Raw genomic sequence first — 12,225 nt, forward strand, 5'->3', positions numbered from 1 at the left:
ACCTCTTGGACAAAGAAGAACCCAAATAGAAGATTCAAGAGATGTGCTAAATGGGTAAGTTTTGTATTTGATAATTCATTTATTTTTCTTGTTTTTTTGCTTATAAACGATCAATTCAGGGTACTGGAAGGATGAATTGTGATTTTTTTGCGTGGGTTGATCCTCCTCTTGATGAGAGATACAAGGAGGCAATGTATCAACTACATTTAATTACTAAAGAAAGCAGTCATGAAGATGATGAGAAGAAAGAATTAGTGGAGTCCATGGAAATAATGAAAAAAGAACTGGCAAAAACTAAAGCAAAATTAGTGTTTTATAAGGCATGTTTTGTTGGAATGTTGCTTTTGTTCTTGGTTTGCTTTGTTAGATAGGGTATTGTAATTCTCTAATGTATTTGCAGTTTATGATGAAATGAAATTGCATTTTATGGTTATAGGAAAATGGAGTTTATTTCTAGCAGTTTTGTACAAATATTTTGGAAAAATCACAAGAAAAACATGCTAAATAGGAAAACTTATAATCAGAATACATGAACTTTTAAACAGATGTTCATCTTTCAAAACAGACACATAATTCAAAATACATCATTTAGAATACATAAAGATGATAGCCACATTGTTCAAACAGACACATAATTCAAAATACATCATTCAATCCTGACAAATTATTTAAGCAGAGACTAAATTAAAAACAAACATCAAAATGCTTCAAAGAAGGGTAATTGGGTTATCTTCTTTTGCACCCTTTTCATGTGGAAGCAGTGGCTTACTAGGTCTGGGTCTAAGATTGTGCCTTTTTGGTGGTCGTCCATATAAACCAAACTTCCCTAACTTCTTATGATGGTCAAAGAAAGCCTTATGTCTTTTTTCAACATTTTTACCTTCCACAGCAGCTTTTGGAAATAACAATTCTTGCAAACCTATTTTAGTCTGCATCATAGCTTCAATTTTCTCTCTTGTCATTGTTTCTTCACCTTGTGGCTCTGCACCATCTTCACCTTGTGGCTCTTCACCATCTTCACCTTGTGGCTCTGCACCATCTTCACCTTGATTCAAACCTTGTGGTTCTGCACTTTTACATCCTTCCTGTTTCACCTTTTTAATAGTTTCCAAAATCCTGTCTGCATCTTCCATCATTGAGTCCTGACTCTCAAAAGCAGCTTCATTCATACAATCATCTACATTCAATGACTCTTGAGTGGCAGTGATATCCTCAACATGTGCAACATTTGGAGCATTTTCAGTAGCTTGTTGAGTGCCTATCTCCTCATTTGGAGCATTTTCAGTAGCTTGTGGCAAATCATTCACATCATTTGGAGCATTTTCAGTAGGTTGTGGCACTGGATTTGGTGAATGTTGTGGCCAAATTGGATGAAATTGGCCTCTTGCATCCTATTTACACATATATAAATAAGTAAATAATATATTTTAACACTAACATACAAAATAAAATAGAATGTAACTTACCCCTATGACTGTTTCACCAGTTTCAGGGTCAAATGTAACTCCAATTCCCTTGGGAATTTTGTGTCCTGCACCTCTACCAGTACCTCTTCCTGCACCTCTACCAATACCCCTTCCACCACTGCCAGAACCCCTTCCATTACCCCTTCCACCACTGCCAGAACCCCTTCCAATACCTCTTCCTGCACCTTCATTGAACTCACTTACTCTTGCCCTTCCAGCCTTTTTAAACTCCTTAGGTGGTGGCACCTTTGTTGCATTTTGGCAAGATCTAATGTTGTGACCATCCTCAAGACAGTTTGAGCATGTCATCACCAATCCAGTCCTCCTTGGCTTACCACTGGCCCTGTTACCTTTATCAGCATTCTCAATTGCATCTTTCCTTCTAGTGATCTTAGGCCTACTAGGCATCCTTCTTTCCATTGGTGGTAAAGGGTGAGGTCGATCAACCTTTGGCCAATCTCTTATGCCACTCATTGGATTAATGCAATAAGAATATGTACTTTGAAAAGTCCTAATTTTGTACCAGCTAGACACATAATTTTCTGGTGCCTTTCTAATGTAAAACAACATAGCAACAGAATGCGGACAAGGAATACCAGACAATTGCCACATTCTACATGTGCATTCTTGTTTCTTTTCATCAACTATGTAGCTTTCACATCCTTTAATTATCTCAAACTGAGCACCTCCACCTGGGACCACCTTCCAATTGCTGAAAATACAAATAAGGAAATACAAATAAGAGATAAGAAATAAGAAATTAGAAATTAGAAAAATAGATGGCAACTTACATCTGTTCATCCTTTGCTAGTTCCAATCTTTTCCTTATGGCTGGACAGATGTCATCATTCCATGTAGCCTGCAGTTTCCTTATTTCAACAATCAATGAGTTAAAACACTCACTAATCCCATTTTCTACAGCTTCACATGCTATTCCACTTCTAAAAAAGGCCCTACACCATGTTTTTGGTTCTCTTTTCATCAAATAATTGTAAGCATCAATGTGTGCCTCTTTCAACTGTTTCATGTTTTCATCAAATAAAGTAGGATGACTAGACTTGCAAATTCTCCAAAATAGATTCCTATACAAAACCCCATTAAATTTCTTCCTAAAGTTGGCATAAATATGCCTAGCACATTGTCTGTGCTCTGCATTGGGTAATATATCTTTCACAGATTCAATAAGACCCTGCATTGGGCAATATATCAATTATACTAAAAGATTGGCATAAATATGTACCTTATGGATTAAATGTACTAAAAGATTCCTATATAAGCAAATTGAAACACTAATAAGTATGTACCTTATGTTGATCTGACATCAATGCTATACCATTGCCACTGCCCAAGTCAAGATCATCTTTAAGCAAGTCAATGAACCATGCCCAGTTCTCTTTGTTCTCCACAGTAACAACAGCCCATGCAATTGGGAAAATATGGTTATTGGCATCCCTACCCACTGCTGACAATAATTCACCTTTGCAAACAGTTTTTAGAAAACAACCATCTAAATGTATGATTCTCCTACACCCAGCCTTCCAACCATCTTGCAACCCCTTAAAACACACATAAAAACCCTGAAAATATATTTTACCATCTGGATTTCTTGAAACATTCAACTTAACTGTACTCCCTGGATTTCTTTTGATCATTTCTGCTCCATAGTCCCTTAGTTTCTCATAATGCTTCTTCACTGACTCTTCATACTCATACTTTGCATGTAATCTAGCCCTGATAGCTTGATTTGCTGAAATACTACACTTAAACTTCTTCATGAATGCTTCTTGAATCTCTTTCAATTTAATATTGGGATTTTGCCTAATTCTGTTTGCAAACTTGTCTGCAACAAATCTGTAATTCACTGCAGAACAAGCCTCAAAATTTCTATAACATCTATGCTCATCAATAAGTGTCTTTATCTGAAATGAGCACTCTCCTTTCATCCAAGTAGCCCATAACCTAAATGGGCAGAATCTTTTACCAGTTGCCTCATCCTTCTTCCCACAAACAGCTAATATTCTTATGGTCACTATGCTCATTAAGATATGATATCCATTTGCCAAAGCATAGTTAGTCAAACACTGTTTGAGTTGCTTTGGGCTTTCATATCTTTCCAACAACACTGGTTTCATCACCTTCCAATGAACTTTAGGATTATGCCTAGGACCTTTCTCTGTATCATCTTCAATCCCTTCATCATTCTCTAAGTTTGCATTGTTTGTTTCCTCATTATTTAGCCTATGCAAATAACCTGAAAGATCAGTTAGAAACTCCTCATGTTCTTCAAACATGTCATCTGTTCCTGTATCTTTTGGATTTTGTTTTTGTTTCTTAGTGGCTTTCTTCTTTTTTTCATCAAAAAGAGCTTTTTGATGCAACATCCTTGCCTCAATTTTGGCCTCTTTATTTAGTCTCTTCTGCCTAGTCTCAATCACTTCTTCCACATCTGAGATATGATCTAAAGATGCAGTATCATCATCATCATCATCATCATCATCTGTTGAATAATCATGCCCAGAATCATCTCCTTCCTCACTTGACTCTTCAACATTTTCCATGTTTCCTTCTCCACCATTTTCTTCCTCAACAACATTTACTTCAATGTTATCTTGAATATTGTCCCCCAAATTTTCTTCAACTACATTTTCTTCAATATTAATCCCAAATTGTTCAATCAAATTAATATCCACTCTAATGAAATTACTCAAGTCATCCACAAATTGACTTAAAAAAACAGATACTCTTCTATTAGTATTCGACATATGATGAAGAAATATCTTCAAATCCACATCACCATTGATGATCCTAAGTCCTCCATTACTAAGGTCTTTACCAAGAACACAATAATAGATACTAGTACATTTTGTGGTTTTTGTTATTTTTAGGAAAGCCTCATTCAAAAATTTCATAGTGAGATTTCCTTTTATACAAAAATTATCGATTGTGTCGACCTTACCACCTACATATGATAAAGGGTGTTTCAGAAACATACCGGAATGATGAATGTCAAACGAGAAACCTTTTCTTGTAAAGGATGCCATTAGAACCCTTGATCACAGCCCAATCGCCCGTAATTGGTATTGGGTTTACAAACCCTAATTTTTATAGTTTAGGGGGAACGAGAAACGATTTGTTTTGGTGGGAAATGATCTGGAAAACGAATTCAGGGATTAAAAATAATAATGATATTCCACGTCAGTAAATTTTCGCCACATCATTAAAATTTTCCACGTCACAGGCGACGCGTGGCAAATGTTGTTGTATACGTGAATATATGAAAGGTCGTTTCTAATAACGTGAAGTTTTAAAGATCACTGCTAATATTGTGAATTGTGTGAAAGGTCCTTTCTATTTTCTGCATTTATCCCTAAGTCATATGCAGACCAATGTAATTTAAAACGACCTTCTCCCTAGAGATAAACCTGAACCTGAACATTGTTGAAAACAACGTCGTGTTTTTGCCGGTTGATTAGAAAAAGTGACTCAAAGTTAGACATATTATGATCTTTGGTACTACTTGGTTATCTCATCATATTAAATTAGTTTTCTATAATAATTTGATTACCTGGTGATCAAGTTAACCTTGACTTGATTTATATAGCTCGTTGTATTTCTTGTTTAAAAAATGAAGTCAAATAGAAATTTATTCTTTGTAGTTTGGTTGGTACTTAAAATGCAATAATTCAAAACTATTTTCGTGAACATTTGTGGGTTTTTCTTTAATTGTGATTTTATTAATTCTCATAAAATTACAACTCTTCTACAAAAATAAAACCTAGACATACCCAAGTTTACAATACATATATATATCCAATTCTAATCTATATCGTATCTAACATTTATAGTTTCATTTATACTGTATTCTTGAGTTTTTATTAAAAAAAAAAAAGAAAGGGGAAGATTGGATAGGGAAATAAAGGATAGAAAGTTATATAAGAAAAAGGCATTCTTGAGTTCAAAAGAAACCAAAATAAAATTATATAACTTTGATACTTTAGAACCATCCACACACCACCACCGATGGGAATCATCATCATCATCAGGTTTCTTTCTTTCTTTCCTATTATTCAATACTAATTATAATTAATTAAAAATTAATAAAATGGAATCATCATCATCACCACAACAAGAAGTCTGCTTTCACGATGGCAATATCACCGACTTCAATTCATTCATTAGTATTGAATAATATCACGATGGCAAGATCAAGAAAAAATCATACCTAATGATTGCAGATCGAAGGAGTCCAAAGTTAAAGTTCTAATAAACCCTTTCAATCAAGAATTAATTACTGAAAAGAATTGATACCTGATGAGTGATGATTAAGATCGAAGGAGGAGTCCAAACTAAGGAGTGAATATGGAGAAATTGTTGGTTCAAAGGGTGAGAAAACAATCATAGAAGTTTTCCATTCAAATATGACCAAAAATGGCCAGAAAGATTTTGGAGGAAAAAGCCCTAACTTTTCCTTCCTTACACTTTCTTTTCCATTAGAAAAAAATCTCAAGAATGCAAAAAGGTAAAATTTCTTATCTTTTCCTTTCTTTTCCTTAAAAAAAAAACTAAAGAATGCAGTGTTAGACTTAACATCGAGTCTAATAAATAATTGCATACATGAAAAGATCTATTGATACTTACAAAAAATTCATAAACTGTGATAACAAAAATATTTTATATTCTGGAAAATTACTAGTGGTTTGATTTTTTTAAAAACTAACTCCAAAAACTGTATTTACACCAAAATGCACCTTCCTGCATTGAACTCGTTTTCTCCTCCAAAGTGACATAGATCCGTTGCCAAACATTTCTGTGTACAGCAATAAAAAAGTGTTGATATTGCATTTAAAAAAAAACACAAACAAGATTTTAATGGTGACTTGAAATCGAGTAGGATCAGTGTTTGGAGCTCATGCCTCTGAAAACAGAGGTCATGGGTTCGATCCTCATGCCTAGCAAGGCTAGGCCCTTTTCTACCAATGGTAGAACCTGGAAGCAGTCTCTCTACTTTTGGTAAGGATAAGGTTGTCTACATATCAACATCCCCAGACACCGTCGAAGACGGTATTGAGACCCAAAACCCGTAGAAGACGTCATTGGGAGTTGCTTTTTGAAATCGTGTGATAAATGGCGAAATTGGTGAACCCAACAAATTGTTTCTTCAAGCTCAAAGGTATATCCGCTTCTTATATCCATCTTCTAATTTCTTCTGCTTCAACAAATACAATAACATCCGCTTAGTGCCGGCTTAACCTTTTTGGTGGCCTTAAGCGGTACTAATATAAGAGGCCTTTTTAAAAAAATTTTAACGAAACCCTTTTATTTTATTTGGACATGAAATCAACAAAAAGAAATTAAAAACTTATTAATAACGAAATTAATTGAGTAAAACAAATTTTTTAACAACACTATGTGTCTATATATATGCAAGTATATATAAAGTTATACTATCAAAATTTATAACATCTTTAAAAAGAAAAGATACGATTATTAGTATTAAAATTGTAAATTTTCACTCCATTACATAAACTATTACGGTGGGTCTAAATTGGTAAAAATAAAAGTAGAGGTGACTAAGTTAAATTTAGATATAGTAAAAGGACATTAAATAATGTAATCTAAGTACAAATGTATAACTGGTCAACTATACTGTATTGGGTCATCTTCAACCTCTATAATTTTCCTCCATTAAAACAAGATCTAAGTTTTTCATTTTTCTTCTATTTTGATTTCAGCAATCAACTTTTTAGCATAAAATACTTAGTTTATCTATCGAAAACATAATTACTAGCATCAAATTTTCGAAATGTAACATACCTATGCTCGAAAGCTAATAAAAGTTGGGGCCTTTAATATGTGGAGGCCTTAAACGATCGCCTAACCTTAATCTACTGTAGAGCCGGCTCTGCATCCGCTTTTCATTTTTCAAATCATTTTCATATGGATGAAATCAATTCCCTTTCTAAAAAAGTAAGTAACTCCCAATGCCGTCTTCCACGGGTTTTGGGTCCTAATACCGTCTTCGACAGTGTATGGGGGAGGTTGATATGTAGACAGCCTTACCCCTACCAAAGGTAGAGAGGCTGCTTCCAGGTTCTACCATAGGTAGAAAATGACCTCCAGCCTTGCTGGGCATGAGGATCGAATCCATGACCTTTGTTTTCAGAGGCATGAGCTCCAAACACTGATCCAACCCAGTTGGTTTTAAATCAATTCCCTTTCTAAATATCAAAAAGTTTCAAAGTTGGAAGATGCCTTGAACCTGTTCGATGAAATGACTCACAGAACCCCTCTTCCGTCTGTTGTTGATTTTACCTAGCTCTTGAATTCTGTCACCAAAATGAAACATTTTTCGCATTCGATTGATCTCTTCAATAGAATGTGTGCAATTGCTGTTCCTGTTAATCACTACACCACCGGTATTGCCATCAAGTGTTGTTGTCAGCTGCGTCAAACCAACGACGGTTTTGCACTCCTAGGCTTTTGCTTTAGACGATCTATTGTACCTGATGTCTACACTTTTAGTACACTTTTAGATGGGCTCATCCTTGAAGATAGAAATCTTGAGGCCGAAATCTTCTTCAAGAAACTCATCAGACTCAAACTCTGTGAACCTGATGCTGCTATGTACTCTACAATGATCAAGGGCCTTTGCAAGTTGGGTGATAATGTTACCGCCCTTTCTTTGCTTAGGCTCATGGATGAAAAAGGCTATAAACCTACTGTTGTTTCATATAATACTATCTTTGATAGTCTTTGCAAGGACCAAATGATTGATGATGCCTTCAAGCTGTTCAAAGAGATGGTCTTTCAAAAACGCATTGCACCTGATGTCGTCACATACTCCTCTTTGATTTCCGGCCTCTGTAAATTAAGTGAGTGAGATAAGGTGTATAAGTTGCTAAAAGAAATGGATGATTATAGGATCTCTCCAGATGTTTATATCTATAATATATTAGTTGATGCATTCTGCAAGGAAGGTAAGACGGAAGAAGCTGAGAGTATCATCAACATCATGGTTGACAAAGGCAAGAAGCCAGACATCATAACCTACAGCTCACTCATTGATGGTTATTGTCTGCGTGGTGAAATGACCAAAGCAAAGACAATTTTTGATTCATTACCGTTGAGAGGTCTCATCCCTACTGTTATTACTTATAACAGTTTATTGAATGGGTATTGCAAGAATTCAAACATAGACGAGGCCTTGCAAATGTTTAGTGAAATGACTAGAAATGGTTTGAAACCCAATATAATCACTTACAACACCATGATACAACGATTGTTTATGGCAAGACGTTGTGGCGCTGCACGTATGCTTATTGATGAAATGCGAGCACAAGGCCAAATCCCAAATGAATACACTTATAGGATAATTCTAGAGGGTCTTTACAGCAACCATCAAGTAGAGGAGGCTCTTTCTTTGTTCCATTTGATGGGTAATAACAAGCTAAATTCAGATGTCGTTGTGTACACTATCCTCATGGATGGGGCAAGCAAATGCTAAAAGTTCGATATTGCAAGGGGTCTTTTCCAAGACCTGATGGTTAAAGGTTTTCAACCTAATGTCCAGACATATACTGTCGTGATCGGTGGGCTGTGTCGGGAAGGCATGTTGGGGGATGCAAAGCAGTTGTTTCTTAAAAGGGAAGAGAGTGGTTGCCAACCAAATAGTGTTACTTACAATGTTCTTTTACAAAGTTATCTAAAGAACAAGAACTAGTTGAATGTGGGTGCTGCTAATATAATGCATACTAGTTGCATATTGTTTATGTAAACTTAGTATTGCTACAGGTTCTAGTAAAATATATAAAATATAAACTCAATTTGCCTTATTACTTTCGCACTCTTTTTAAAAGCAATTCCAAAAACAAAGTTATGAATACAGACTTAAATCCTAAGCACATTCAATCAAAGATTCAGTTAGTTTTATTCAAGGATTACAGCAAATCTTCATTTTATAGCAGATAAGCATATATTGAAGTCCCTGACCTACTATGAACAACATCACTAATGGTAAGCACATATTTTAGCCTGTATTAAAATTTTACTGACCATCCCATGAGCTAGGGGATCACAGAGACATCTCGGTTATCACAATAAAAAAATGAATATAAATAGATATAGTAACCATAGACACATTATAGGGACTCCAAAGTAAAGGTAAGAAGTAGAGGTGTTCATCGAAACCATCAAACCGCTTAACCCGGACCTAACCATGTTATTTGGTTTGGTTTGGTCGGATTGAATTGTTAAAGTCTGGTCCGGTGATTTAAGTTTTGCAAAACCGGGTTATTTGGTCCGGTTACAGTTTGAGCAAAGAAAAAACCCCGTAAAACCGGACCGGACAGTACTTTATACTTTCATAACTCGAAAAGAAAATTACTTTATCTAAAGTTATAAAGTTTAAACATTTTACGAAAACAAACACTTTTATGCTCCAAATTCCTTAGAGTTTCATTATAAAAACAAACTTATATTTTAAATATATAATTAATTATACATTTCTAACATAAACAAAAACTTTTTCAGGTGTTATACACTTCTAATTTTAAGTGTTTGTTATGGATCTTAACACAAATCTTGACATTTATATATAGAATTATATGAAAATAAATGAAAGAAAAAATCAACTTAAAAAACCGTCAAACCGTGGTTTGGTTAGGTTTGATAGACGTTAAAACCGTAATTGTCGGTTTGATTTGAGATTTAGTCATAAACCGGATCATTCCCCTAGTAAGAAGACAACGAACAGCAAGCAACACAACGAAACATAGACAGAAAACAAAGACGACAACAAATTTCTTAAGTAAACTCTCAAAAGTGCTGACATAATCCAAAAACAACTGCATGCATAATAATGTCGATGGAAAAATAAACTGCAGTTTGGTTCTTAAAAACTTTTACATGATCATGCAATAAAAGTTGAACACTACTATAATTTATATCCCTGTAAATGCTTTCTTCCCACCGCCTGAAGATCCTGCTGGGATCACCTTCAAGACATTGAACCTCACTGTCTTTGATAGAGGCCTGAAAAACAGACATTGGAAGGCTTTTGTCAGATCAAAATATCGCAACAAGTACCTTGGAATAATGGAAATATATTTATCAAAATAATGTCAAGGCTCCTTTCTGTTTTACACTAGGATATAGTTAGATTCAGTCATTATACTACAAACTTTACTACACAATCTATCAAGGAATAAATGTGATACTAAAAAGTTCTTTAAATGCCGAGCTGTTATCCAGGGTGGTTTTATTTGGGCCTTACTCGACCCTTCTCCCTCCAATGGTACCAGAACATAAAATCAAACTTACAGTTGCACACAGATGTACTATAACTCATGGAATAAAACAAGAGCAAGATTTTCAAATATAAACAAACCTGCATTGTCCAACAGTGACATGGTCGCCTTCCTTTACACGGAAACAAGGTGAGATGTGGGCAGGAATATTTGAGTGCCTCTTTTCATACCTGTAACAAATAAAAAACATATAACCAAACTTAGAAAAGCTAAACTAAAGCTGGAAAGGGTTAAAGATATGTCAAGTCGATTATGAATTTCCATCTATACCTTTGGTACTTCTTCACGTAATGAAGATAGTCCCTTCGAACAATGATGGTTCTAACCATCTTAGCACTGTGGCATGTACCAGCAAGAATTCGACCTCTAATGGATACATCACCAGTGAAAGGGCACTTCTTGTCAATGTAAGTCCCTAAAATCAACAAACCATACCAAATTGAGGCTATTACTTTCATTTATACAAGTACTAACTTTATTGAACTAAAACAATCCTAGAACAGTTACACACACATCAAGGTATCCAAAAAATGCTGTTTATCATCAGATATAAAAACATTTTACATTTCAAAAATATATAGCTATTTCCTTAAAAAGACTTGTATAGCTAACAAGCCAACGTTGGTTGAAGGCATGCTTTGAGGCTAAAAATACCCAATGATATACAGAGCATACTTCACCAAAACCAACATAACTTACTGTATGTGTATGTAATCTAATAACTTATTAAACCCATAAATCTAACCTCCCCCATACCTCATGGAAAACCGGAGTGGGTACAGTTGTTTTTTATTTAAAAACGCTATGAAATTGATCCACATTTACCAGTAACAGATAATAGCATCAAAATATCAACTCATTTCAATAATTCAAATAACAAAACTATTGATATACACGCAGATATGTTAAAGAAAATACCTTCAATAGCCTCTCTGGGGGTCTTGAATCCAAGACCAATGCTTTTCCAAAATCTGTTACCACCCTTTCCTGGTCGCTTTCCTTTGCCACTCTTCTTTGAGCTTTGTTCAATAACATAACAATAATAATGTTATAACAAAAACATTTACATTATATATATATGAAAATAGATATAATTAATCCATCATTTTTTCCAAATCAATTACATTTTAATCAATAATCAAACAAAAAACTTAAGAAACTAAATAGAAAATCGGAAGCAAATTTAGGTTTGATTTCTTACCAGAGAAACACTTTAGGTTGCTTCAAGAAAGCCTTTTCAGTCTGTAAACAAATTCAAATAAAAAATATATATATAAGAAAAGAATATATAAAATAATAACTAATGAAATAATAGAAGACGAAATGTGTGAAAGAAAAACCTGTTCAGCCATTGTTGATGAGGAGAGATTAGAAGTTTTGCAGGAGCAGCTGCAGCGGCGGATGTATAGATATAGAGATAGATAGATATAGATACAAACACACACAAACCCTAG

The 12,225-nt window shown here is 34.6% G+C and overlaps 2 protein-coding genes and 1 pseudogene across 2 annotated transcripts; 1 reads left to right on the forward strand and 2 right to left on the reverse strand.

Moving 5' to 3' along the window:
• Nucleotides 1–1,433: 1,433 nt before the first annotated feature.
• On the reverse strand, nucleotides 1,434–4,507 carry LOC122601860. The gene is made up of 4 exons (XM_043774594.1): nucleotides 3,846–4,507; nucleotides 2,771–3,704; nucleotides 2,258–2,655; nucleotides 1,434–2,178 (listed from the first exon to the last, which is right to left on the reverse strand). The coding sequence occupies exons 1-4, from the start codon at nucleotides 4,505–4,507 to the stop codon at nucleotides 1,434–1,436; spliced, it is 2,739 nt and encodes a 912-aa protein (XP_043630529.1).
• A 3,215-nt stretch (nucleotides 4,508–7,722) lies between these two features.
• On the forward strand, nucleotides 7,723–9,186 carry LOC122600477 (annotated as a pseudogene).
• A 1,057-nt stretch (nucleotides 9,187–10,243) lies between these two features.
• Nucleotides 10,244–12,222, reverse strand: LOC122600479 (40S ribosomal protein S11). Its single transcript, XM_043773196.1, has 6 exons — nucleotides 12,112–12,222; nucleotides 11,973–12,013; nucleotides 11,690–11,790; nucleotides 11,042–11,186; nucleotides 10,852–10,941; nucleotides 10,244–10,496 (listed from the first exon to the last, which is right to left on the reverse strand). Exons 1-6 carry the CDS (start codon nucleotides 12,121–12,123, stop codon nucleotides 10,406–10,408), a joined length of 480 nt encoding a protein of 159 aa, XP_043629131.1. The 5' UTR covers nucleotides 12,124–12,222; the 3' UTR covers nucleotides 10,244–10,405.
• Between the last annotated feature and the right edge of the window lie 3 nt (nucleotides 12,223–12,225).

This window comes from Erigeron canadensis, chromosome 5 (genome assembly GCF_010389155.1).
Source record: "Erigeron canadensis isolate Cc75 chromosome 5, C_canadensis_v1, whole genome shotgun sequence".
Lineage (NCBI taxonomy): Eukaryota > Viridiplantae > Streptophyta > Magnoliopsida > Asterales > Asteraceae > Erigeron > Erigeron canadensis.